General features: G+C 31.4%; 1 protein-coding gene across 2 annotated transcripts in view; it reads right to left on the bottom strand.

The window, feature by feature from the left end:
* The window catches only part of LOC124544360 (proton-coupled amino acid transporter-like protein pathetic), a 37,302-nt gene extending 25,403 nt beyond the window's left edge, over positions 1–11,899 (bottom strand). Inside the window, exons 1-2 of one of the 2 annotated variants that reach the window (XM_047122877.1) lie at positions 11,788–11,899; positions 1,789–1,845 (exon numbers count right to left, since the gene is read on the bottom strand). In XM_047122877.1, the coding sequence (XP_046978833.1) occupies positions 1,789–1,832 (44 nt within the window). In that variant the 5' untranslated portion in view covers positions 1,833–1,845; positions 11,788–11,899. Of the gene's footprint in view, positions 1–1,788; positions 1,846–11,687; positions 11,708–11,787 lie in introns of those variants that run through there. The other variant, XM_047122876.1, reaches the window with a different exon arrangement.
* Positions 11,900–13,046: the final 1,147 nt, after the last annotated feature.

Below are 13,046 nucleotides of genomic sequence, written 5' to 3'. Positions count from 1 at the left end.
ATTTCTGAGCTACTTTAGAGTTGATGTTGTATTTCTTTAAAGATTAACAATAAGCATTTGCTTAAGACCAAATATAATGTCTATACTGAGTGACAAAATGGATTTTGTCTTTATTATATAATATGTCACAGCGAAGACGAACGAAACGAAAGCTGGTCTATACATATAATAACATCAGAGTGTCTGTTTGTAATATTAAAATAGCCCTTTTTTACTCAATGCATATGTACATATGTGCAAACACGGTACATATACAAATATAACATTTTTTACAATTTTTGTCTGTGTATTTGTTCCGGCTAATCTCTGGAACAGCTGGACCGTCTTTGACGGGACTTTCACTGGCAGATAACTGATATAATAATGAGTAACTTTTGCTAAAATATTATACTTTTTTGTTTAATTCTAACGCGTACAAGGTCGCGGGCAAAACTAGTATTAAATCATAAAATAAATAACTGTTATTTATTGCCATTTATCAGCATCTCTTTAAATTTTATATATCGATTATAATGTATTTTTAGTAATTCAACTCTCGTATTGATTTGTCTTTATATATTCTAAAAAAAATACATTTTAAAGATCTAAATTTTACATCGACTATGAGATGAAACGGAATCGACGACGCGTTACGGATTCTCTCGAAATGAAAAATTCATGTTGCGAATAATTACAGTGGCGTTTATGAGGCGTCGGTATTTGATGTCGAAAAATGTAACGTCATTCTATGTAGAATAAAAGGAATTTCACTGTAGCGAGAGGGCTTGTGACTATGCGTGGGAAATATTTACTAGAATTTTTAAATAAGCTTTGGTCCAGCTTATTTAACAGTTTCTTCAAAAAACAAAGACAAATGTATTTTACATTACGGTGGTGATCACCTATTTACATCATAAAATATAATGAAGAAAAAATAGTCAATGAAAACGTCATATAATCGTTACGCTGTAGCCAGTGATAGCTATGTAGTAGACATTATACTTTACAATTAAAATATGCGAGATATACATGCGCACAGAAAAACACACACACACACACACGCCCTCACACATAAAAAATTGAAACGCAACATGAAGACTTACAATCCACATACTGTTAAAAATCACATATCTCTGAAAAACTTTAATGATCATTTATATTTATTGAAATATAAATGATCACTAAAAAAAGCAAAGAGAACTTAAGTATTGGCTTAAGTTTTCTTTACATAGATTTTTTTTTCATATTGATCATATTGTTGTTTTTATTATAAACACAATCACGCTAAGAGCATAACTTTGTATGGCACCAGCTTGAAGTCCACCATCTGTTCCCAGCAATTACTCTGAATTCACTTACAGAAATACTAAGAGCATAGAGTATACAGAAATGCCGTGACGATAATTACAGTTAAGGTTATAATCAAGTTGTTAATTTAATTTAATTGAAATTATTTAATACAACACATATATGTGTTTCATTGCTTTGTTTAATTACTTTTATAGTTGATTCAGAAAAGATTCGACTGATAAGTGGGATATTTGATGAACAATGGTCACCACAGCTCACGGCCATTGACACTTTACCACCCAATAATCATAAATTATACCACCAAACAACAATAAATTGTATTGTTGTATTTCTTTTTTAAGGTTTTGTGAGCCAGGAGATGTAAGGAATCGTTAAAATTTATTATTTAGCTAATGTCTGTAGCCGATGTTGACTACTGAATTATATCATAAAAAATATCTTTACGCTTGTCATTTCTAAATATTATTTACTCTATATGCATTCATTCGTAATACTTACGTTGAATTGAAGCTATCCACCGGCTGTTTTTCTTTTGCCGCCATTTTGCCGAAATATCTGAAATACGAAAGGTAAATTAATAAAAAAGAAAACAAATCTTCCAAGCAAATACAGAGCTTATAGTTAAATTATTAACTAAAATATTCTAAAATCTTAAGTAATATTAACTTTTGTTAATACTCATCTAATCAAAGTTTATATTGAGTTATTTTTTATCGAAATAAACAAAAAAAAAAAAAAAAATATAATCAGCGTAATGTAGGAGTTAATTAAACACTACAATTTTGGTTTCGAAACTTTAAGAATTTCGTATCATTTAATAGGAGTTCATATGGACTTTTATTTAGTTTTTTCATTAAGCATTTACAAGAGTATACATATAAAGGCATTTGTTATTGTACTTTTTTACTTTCGTTTTTATCATTCGAACTATATAATTATGTAACAAAGTATTTTTTATATGTTTTTTAATAAGGAATATTTTAAAATCTTTTAAATTTAATTTATTTAATTTCTTTTAATTTTTATTTAATTTCATTTAAAACCGAGATATTGTTTTTTATATTTATAAATAGATATATACAGTACAGTACAGTACAAGCCTGTAAATTGCTTACTGCTGGGCTAAAGTTGAGTGTTCCAAACTCTCTCCTATTTAGGAAAGAGTTTGCAACATATTCCACCACGCTGTTCCAATGCGGGGTGTAATCAGGGCGTCAGGTTACCAAGCCCTCAATCCAATTCAATTTGATACAATATTACTGGTACAAACATTACTATGATAAAAATGTTTAAATTACGATACGAAATCAAAATGTACTTCATTCAAAGAGGCTGTTAGTACAAGCACTTTTGTATCGTCACCGTTTCGAAATGTAGATTCTACCGAAAAGAACCGGTAAAGAAGATTATAAGGCTTATAGATAGATAGTATAAGTGATATAAATACGTATAATATCAAACAAGTAGCACGTATTATAATTTATTATATTCCGTACTTCTTTGAATACCAGATTCATTTTTTTTAAATAGATCTCTAATTTTGTTTTTCAACCGACTTCAAAAAGGAGGAGGTTATCAATTCGTCTGTATTTTTTTAATATTTTTTTTTATGTTTGTTACCTCATAACTTTTCATGGGTAGACCGATTTTCATAATTTGAAACACACCGGCTCCAAATATAACAATAACTATAACTACGTTATATAATCGTAAATTGACTTTTAAGTAGTCTAATATTTTTAATTTAATTTACCCTAGGAGAACTCTAAAAAATGTGTTAAATATGCAATTATTTTTATTACTTTTTAGTGCATTTTTATTTGTTTTAAAATAGTGTTTTGTTTGAAGTCGGTTTTTCTTTTTGTTAAAATTTTATTTATTAAATGTCTATATAATATGACAAAAAGAGTAATATAAATTTAATATAAAATTAATATAAAAAATAATAATATGAATTTTCATTTAATTATGTAATTAGCTATTTTTGAGGCAGCTTAGACTAGGCCTGACGTAAACTAAGGTTTTGATAGAGTTTTTCTTCTCCATAAATATTAAACATTTTTTTAAAGAGGCTTATAAAAAATCAATCTCATGAAAACTCGACGTGGTATTGTCCGTTGACAGCCATCAATCTATTATTATTTTAAACTTAATTCACCTGCCACCTAAATCGGGCGGATAACAGCTGTTACTTTATTCAAGTAGCCTTGGGCGTTATCTCAAGCTAATCAATTGAATCTGAGATCAGAAACGATGAACACTTCACTATCATGTCGATATCTCGAGTTTAAGAGTAAATAAGAATACGAATGACATGTTGCATACATTCGAAATGTAATCTTTTCGAGATAAAAAGTGGAATATAACGAAAACATGCTCGTTATATTTCACACGACACATTTGTGAGAAAAACACTTAACTTGGACATTGTGTAAGTCATATCTAATGACGTATTAGTCAATAACAAATTTCATGGGGGTTCAGTGCTGGTATCTATACATATAATAAAATTTAACTGTCTGTTTGTACTGTTAAAATATCATTTTTTACGATTATTGTCCTTCTGTATGCTTGTTTCGAGTAATCTCTGAAACGACTATGCCGATTTTGAAGAGACTTTCACTGGTGTATATCTGATGAAATTAGGAGCACATTAGGCTTTTTTAAGTCTAGAATGATGTATAAAGTAATAATTAAGTCGCTCTGCAATAAAAACACTGTCCAGTACGCAGCCCCTGCGTATACCACTACTCCACGATCGCGTCGGATGCCTCGCGACGTTAACTTAAATCACTAAAGCTGCCTACTAGGCAGAACTAATAAATTATAATAAAATCTGCGAACTGCATAATAGGTCTTTGTGAAATACAAACGCGCGTAAAGTCGCGGGCATGGCTAGTTGATAATCTATCCCTGTGATAAATTTAATTTGAAATCGTGTATCCAAATTTTCACATTTATAATTTACTAGTGACCCGCCCCAGCTTTGAATAAAGACATTGCACTCCGGAAAAATTAGGGGAAAGCTGGATTTTTGATTATCTCGTTTTATAAAATTTCCAATGAAACAGATTATATCACTTTTCCTCGGAAATCGGAAAAATATCTTCGTGAATAAGCCATTACATCTCGATAAAAGTAAAAAATATTTTTTTTTATCGTAGGTTTGTTACAGTTATCCCTAGACATAATATGCTATGACTGAGACTTTTTAAAGCGTTTTTATAGTACGTTATTGCAATTAAAATATTTCTCTAGTATATACATGTATACACAAAATACTTCCTTTCTCGAATCAATTTATCTATAAAAAAACCATCAAATTTTCTCGCGTAATTGTAAAGATCTTACCATAGACACGGACAGACCCACAGTGGGAAGCGACTTTGTTTTATACTAAGAGGTAAAATTTTATATAAGTACTAATGGCTATTTACCCATACGGGGTAAGAAAAGGTTCATCCTTAAGATCTATATTCGTGTACTCAGTATGAGCGATAATTTGCTTTACCGATCGAGAATTACATATTGCCTCGCAATTATTTGTTTTTTTTTTTAGGGAATTGGTTGGTGGACTAGCATATGAGCCACCTGATGGTAAGTGGTCACCATTTCCCATAGACAATGACGCTATAAGAAATATTAACTATTCCATCAACTTGGGAACTAAGATGTTATGTTCCTTGTGCCTGTAGTTACACTGGCTTACTCACTCTCAAACCGGAACACAATACTGAGTAAAGTTGTTTTTCGGTAGAATTACTGATAAGTAAGGTACTTACCCAGACGGGCTTGCACAAAGTCCTACCACCAAGTAAAGTAAGTTCAGATTCAAAAGGTACTAAGAGATTAAGACTTGATAAAGGAATTAATTTAAAAACTGACGAAGGTGTTCTTAATCTGACTACATAAAAATCAGTGGTGTTTGTTGCTTATCTAGCTTTGATGCCGCAAGATTTGAGGCCATGCATTGTCATCTAAGCAAAGAGTAACAGTTTTCATGACATTACTGATACAATCAAAACAAACATCGTATTATTTACTTCAAACTTTTTATGCTACGTTAATGTGCATGAGGTCGATGACCTGAAAACTTGAATGCATTTTACACGCTATTTTTGGTATTCACGATGTCAAAAAATTACGAATAATAAGTTCATTACGAATTTAATTGTTCATGTGTTCATTAATATATAAATAAGGAATTTCTTAAAAAGATAACATTAATTACGTATATCTATTGTTACTGACTTTCCCTGTGGTGTCATATCATAGGAGTTATTTTACGTTGAGTTCTTAACATATATAAAGTATAAAAACTTGTATATATTTTATTCAATAGAAATTGTCTCTAAAAGACAACGCGAATATCGTATTGTAATATTCTTTTTTTCAAGGCTTAGCGATTGTCGTTTGTAATTACAACGAGAAATAAAAGTTATCGCTCGACAAGGCACAGAAAAGAAAAACGAGGTCAACCAAGGTTCTTGGACACTTCTTAGGAAACATCCCAACCACGAGTCCTCAGTAGGGTTTGCACTTCATCTTGTTTATTGAGCCCTCTTATACTAATCGTGATGATAGCACTATTTATTTATACTTATTGTATATGAGTTTTAATGTAGTATCATATATATTGACGACCTCCGTGATCGAGTAGTGTGTAGTGTGTACACCGGTTTTCATGGGTACGCCACTCCGAGGTCCATGATTCGATTCCCGGCCGAGTCGATGTAAAAAAAGTTCATTAGTTTTCTATGTTGTCTTCTTGGGTCTAGGTGTTTGTGATACCGTCCTTACTTCTGATTTTCCATAACACATTTAGCAACTTAAATTATAAAGTTAAATTAAATATATAATTAAATTATATCAGAAAATATAGAAGTGAACAATCGGTGTAAATTTTCATCTTTGTTTTTCCAAATTATTATAAATCCTTGTTGGTGTTTGCTCTAAATAAATCTTTCTACATGATGCCCCGTCTCTTCATTTGTTACCATGACGAAGGTCATATTATCTATCGCCTCTGGCAACAGAGAGTTGGTTCGTTTGTCGCGCGGATAATTGGAATTTCGATTCGATAAATAAATGTTGCTAACATTCTTACCACCATATATAATTCAATGTATGAATATATGTAATATATTAATTATAATATATATATAATATATGAGTCGAGATGGCCCAGTGGTTAGAACGCGTGCATCTTAACCGATGATTGCGGATTCAAACCCAGGCAAGCACCGCTGATTCATGTGCTTAATTTGTCTTTATAATTCATCTCGTGCTCAGCGGTGAAGGAAAACATCGTGAGGAAACCTGCATGTGACAAATTTCATAGATATTCTGCCACATGTGTATTACACCAACCTGCATTGGAACAGCGTGGTGGAATAAGTTCCAAACCTTCTCCTCAAAGGGAGAGGAGGTCTTTAGCCCAGCAGTGGGAATTTACAGGCTGTTGTTGTTGTATATATACTCATTTAAGGTATAAACGATACATATTTAAATATGTATTTTATTATTAGGTCCTTTTTTTAAATAAAGTAAAGTTAAAATGAAATGTCCGATTATTAGTTAATTCTAATCGAGTCAGTTTGAGACACACATATTGCATTATATCACACGGAATATTTTAGTGGTACTCTCTGAGGTCTAACCCACAATCGTCGGTTGACTCAGTGGGTAGACCACGTAGCCACAAGCTTACTATAGCTTAGTTAAAGTGGTTATTCGAATACAATCGTGTTCAGCCAATAACCATTTCCCGTTATAAAAACTAATACTTCCTCTGTTTTAATTCTGTAGTAATAACCTATAAATTTCCCACTGCTGGGCTAAGGCCTGCTCTCCTTATGAGGAGAAGGTTAGGAGCATATTGCATCACGCTGCTCCAGTGTGAGTTGGTGGATCTAGCAGAATTTCGTTGATATTTGACACATGCTGCTTTCCTCACGAAGTTTACCTTCACGGCTAAACTGGAGATGAATTGTAAATACAAGAATGAAAATTGTGCTTGTCTGAGTTTGAACCAGCAATCATCGGTTAAAATATGCGCGCTCTAACCACTGGGCTATCACGGCTCATCAAATAAAAATTGTAGGTGGAAAGTTTCATTTCAAATATGAGTGATTATAATCTCTATAAATATAGTGTGGCTTTATCAAGTGTTATTTTTTATCCAACGAAATATAAACATTCATCAATTGATCTATTCGCTCGTTCTTTGAATGAATTTAATGAATCGTAAAACACATTCCGTTTTTATACACGTGTTCATTTAAATATCTCGTTTTTATTTCATTCAAACTAATATTTGAAAAACTGTCCAAATGTCAAAATGAATTTCAATTTAATATTTTTCCTCTACGGTTTTTTCATTATTAATTCTTTGTGATAGTTAAACTTAACTTAAATTGTCTGCCCGTGACCACGAACACTGCAAAGTGCTCGAAACGTCGGGATGTTTAAAAATAATTAATATACGCGATTCATCCGTTATAAATAGTTTTATTTAAATTAGACAACTACAATTTTAATTAATTAAAAACATTATATAATATTTTAATTTTAAGCGTTTTCCTAGGAAGCGTCTCTCCAGCTTTATTAACATATTAAGTTATACTTTAAATAATGTGCCATATATTAACAGCTAAGCATTATAAACAGCTTTTGCATGAAATCGGACCTAATTATACCAGTATGCATTTTGTGCAAACCGTTTTTTCGACGTAATGAAAAATATTGCATCATTTTTAATTTTTTGTATCCAGTGACGTGTAATTAAATAATAAATAATCTTAAATACGTAATTATCAAATAGTTCTTCCTGTTCCTGCCTATTCAAAAAACGTTATTTTCATCCTGAATATACTTTAACATCAGAGTATATTGTTCACATCATTTGAAAAAAGAAACGTTGTTTTTTTAGCGTGGTGGCTTTATTATTAAGAAAGTTTGACTACACAATAATCTCCTGTACGTACTTTCAGTTCTGTGAACCGTAACTTAAAATAAAGCTGCATTCTTTTTCAAGGCAAGTATTAAATTGTTCTTAATACTATCTTCTTCTACAAATACAACCAGTCAGTAAGAAGTCATATAGTTCATATTGTATGGAAACTTAAGACATTTTATAAAAAATAAGTCGAAATTACATAAATTGATATGCAATGCTCACTATTATCAAGATAGCACATACATACATGGATCAAATTTCTCGAGTGGGATAAAAGGTGAGGATTTAAAGAATAGCACTGCTGATCACCATTACATAGTAAAAAACAAAGCTTACCACTGTGAGATTACGGATTTTGATGCGGATTTTTTAACAGATAGGTTAATTCAAGAGGAAGATTTATATGCATATACGGTAAGAGGTTTAACTCATGCACAACATAACAAAAAAAAAATGATAATTTTAGAAGTTTTAAAGTGATATCTTAAATTGTACATTGCATCCATTAGAAGCCGGTGAGGATCGTTAATATTATACAAATTAACAGTTCATATTCTAAAGTTGGTAATAGTATATCTAATGTAATCAAAACTTCGCCTAATATACATGGAAAATCAGAGATATCCCTAGACTTTTGAACGAAAAGACATTGATGAATAATTATTACAGTTGTAGTATGTAAAACAATGAATTAGAAATAAGACGATATAAATTCACCTTACTCGCTTGCAAACCACGAGACAGACAATTAATCGATGGGAATTTCAGAGTTTAACAGAGATAACAAATGCGTATATCAAATCTCAAAGAGAACTTTCATGCATATGAAATCAAGTATGGCCAAATATTAAATTCAGAACTTAACATAACGTTGTCTGTACTCAAAATAGATATCACGTGCTATCTAGTTTAAGAAAACGTAGACGAATACGTTAAGAAAGAGTTACAGGAAATATACGATAAACATCTTGCAGAAAATGTATATGTACCTCTCGGTACAAATTCCATACGATTCGGTTGTTTTAGAACACGTGAATAGAATGTGAATCGAATTAAATGTAAATTTAATGCTTGTAAGTTTAGACCCAAGAAACCAGTTCCAGTTTACAACAATAGGTCTCGAATTCAGTGGTGACGGAAAATATTACGAAGAGGGTATATGTCCTATGAAAGCGATACGTTTATCAACCATCATTAAAGCAATGTGGTACAATGACATATACACAAATCAATGAAATGGGAAGCCAAAGACATTGGATAGTGGATTGAACGAACATCTTGACCTGAAGTTCTGCTACGTGTGTATCCAACCTGCTATGAGCAGAGGGATAGAATATGCTTCAAACCTTCTCCTCAAAAGTAGAGGAGGCCCTAGCACAGCAGTGGACATTTACAATCTGATACTTTAATTTATAAATTTCTTATCACTTGTCATATATAGGGATACATACGGGTGTCGGAATGTACTACACTTTCAGGAAGGATTGATACAAAACTATGTTAAGTAGGTATGAGAATTTAATATAATTAAGTAGATTTTAAACCGATAAATTCTGAAGGTTGGGATTACCACACAACATTCAGGAAACATCAGACATTCCTCAAATGTTACCTTTTTTGATAAAAATTTTCGGTCGTCTTCGTTACCCTTTGGTTACGAGCGACAACGAAGAATTCGTTCCGCGTAAATATATAAAGGTTAATTAATTTCATATTTTACATAAAAAAGACATAAAAATTCAATTTCAAATTCAAAATCTTTGCACCCTTACGGATAACTCCTTTTAGATAAATATCCTTATTAACCCGTTCGGTGGGGCTAAGAAAACGATAGATTTTTCAGTCGTGCGAAGGCCGTAACATATGTATATATATTTATATGACGCCTATTGAATATGCTATGGTGAACCTACTTTAATATGGGGTCTCTTTGACCACGAACCGCACTGAACTAAAATTCGATCACATCACATTACATCGAGTTTAAGTTTTTTAAACGTTACGAGGTCTAATAAGCCCCATATCAGTATCATGTTTTCATACGAGGTCTTAAACGCCCCGTACCTCATAAACGGAAATGGCTGCTTGTTAAATGGTACCATAGAGAAAATAATATTTATGTTTGTTTTTATGATTTACGAAAAACGCTGACAAAATGTAAAAGTTTTAACACAAATTTTGACATTGCTAGATTAAAAATCACGAACGTCATATTTCAACCATTTTATTCATTTACGAATTGCTCAACTTAAAATCCTTAAACTCCCCTCGAATCCGGTTTCACGGATTAAACGCACATGGTTAAAATATTTAAACAGTGTGTTTTTCACTTAAACCAGTGTATGTTTTATTAGTATTAAATGCAAATATTATGATAGCAATTATTAAGGTATCATACTTGATAATTTCCAATATATTGAAAATGAGTACCTACATTTCAACAGCTCGAAACTGTGCCTTATAGGAAAGGGAGTGCGTAATACAGATAGGAAATTTTATTATAGCAATTATTAAGCTACCATATTTAATATTAGTATATTTCAACAAGTTGTAACTGTGTCTTAGTCTTAGTGCGTAAGATAGGGTTATTAATTCAGCGTCGTTTTTGAATCAAAACTACTGACGGATAGACCGGGAGATGATGACATAAAATATTAGGTCATTTGTACCAGTATAGCTATTCTTCAGGGGTCTAATTACGTGGCGGGCCGACCGTAAGAGCGTCACGGTAGCATGCGTAAGCGATCCCGTGGCGCCCACCAAAAGACGGAGAGGGTACCGGTGGTTTTTAGTAGGTAAACCCGGACCTTGACGCATTCGACGTCCAGGAAACCGAGGAGTCCTCTCCCCACTTTCCATCACGTGGGGGAAGCGCGTAAAGCGTTTTTCCAGTCATAAAAAAGGGGTCTAGTTAGGTAAAGGCAAAAAGTGACTAATGGTTAAATCTTTATTGGTGGATGCTTTTTTTCTCTAAATTTAACTTGATCTAACTCATAAAGTATATTTTATACATATGAATACAATCATCCAATCGGTAGATATGGTTACGTTTATATACGAAAAACTATCCAATTTACAAGCTCAGCCTTTTTGAAATCGGTTAAAATTTAGCGAACAAAACCTCAAGTTTAAATTATCGAACATAATCTCGAGAAATTTATGTTAGTAAGTATTTTTATTACATAACAAATAATAAAATAGACATAAAATTTAACTCAAATTTAATGGTTACTTAGATCTGTCTCAAGTTATCTTACTGCCTAATTAATTAATTTCAATGATACTAAATATTCGAAACTGAAGTACTGACTGCGCCACTTGAAATTATGTCGTTCAAAAGCGATGAATTTCGATAACATAAAGATGCTCTAGATATTTATTAAAGGAAAGTAAATTATAAAGGAGTACAAACATCTTTTAATATATTTAAATTTGTTACCTCATCAATAAAAAACGAATTAATGAATTTTCACTGTTCCGCATTATCAAAAAAATAATGAATATTTAAATTAAGAGTATTTAAAAATAAAATAACGTACCTTCGAATAAATTAAAAAAAAAACACTCGCGTTATTTTATGCGCGGGAAATAATTAAAAAAATGTAAACAGTGCGAATGTCACTACATTTGAGAGCTGACTGACTTGACAAACGAAATACTGACATGCGCTTGAGTTGTGTCAAAACTTAACCTTACAGATCATTTTGTACCTTATCACCACCATTTAAAGTCTATAATATTTCGATACGATGCTAACATTTTTAAAGGACACAAATAAGTGTAGCCTGATCAATCGAGTCTTTAAATTTATTACACGAAAATAATTCTTATTTTCATATACTTAAATGCTACAAAATAGTTATTTTAACTACAATATAACCTACTTAAAAGCAATTATCTAAAAAAACCTACTCATTGTCTTCATACAATTAATAAGATAATACTTATGACACAAAGTTTAAGCATTTATTTTATCAAATTCTAGGTGAAGGTCGTTGTATATTTAATTTCATAATATTAATTTTTAATATAGAAAAGAAATCATTGATAAAGAAATAAACGATATCGGTGAAATCTGTTATTATCATATTTTGTAGAAAAGTACTTTAAATATTATCTCTTCCAGTAACAAGATGGTAAATTTTAAATTGACAGGTGTTATTTTAGGGATATTTTTGCAATCACATTTCCGGCAAAGTTAAATTTGGGTTCGAGCCCCAACCAACAATTGAAATCTCGTATACAAAAGCATTTATGTGTACTGAAATGTTAACAATCCGTGTAATAAATACTTGGTGATGAAGAAAAACTTTAGAGAACCATTGCATGTTTCGAATGAAAATCTGCATATGTGTATCATGAACCCTCATTGGAACATCCTGATGGACCAACCTGGAGCTTCACCTCTAAACAATAGTTGGAATCCAATACAGGGACTTTACTTTTACTTTTGTAAATAATAATAAATTAATATCTTTTTATCAAGTCGATAGTTTTGTTTGGTAACGGGGATATACTTAATAATAGATTTATTAATAACTTCACTTGTGTTTATTAATAACTTTTCCTTTCCACGATGACAAACATACATACTGTGGGTAAACATAGCATTGGAGACGGTTATAAATATTATACAAACAAATACATGAAGCTAATTTTGATTTATTATTTTTATTCATATTTTTTTAGCATCATCTCAAAATCAGATTTATGTTTCATGACGTCATAGTGAGTCACAGTATTAAAAATGCCACCATAATTAGACTATAAATAAATTGTACCGCTAAGCAGAAAAACC

Source organism: Vanessa cardui, chromosome 4 (assembly GCF_905220365.1).
Source record: "Vanessa cardui chromosome 4, ilVanCard2.1, whole genome shotgun sequence".
Lineage (NCBI taxonomy): Eukaryota > Metazoa > Arthropoda > Insecta > Lepidoptera > Nymphalidae > Vanessa > Vanessa cardui.
The sequence above is the reverse complement of the archived record's forward strand: the minus strand, read 5'-3'. Positions and strand labels throughout refer to the sequence as shown.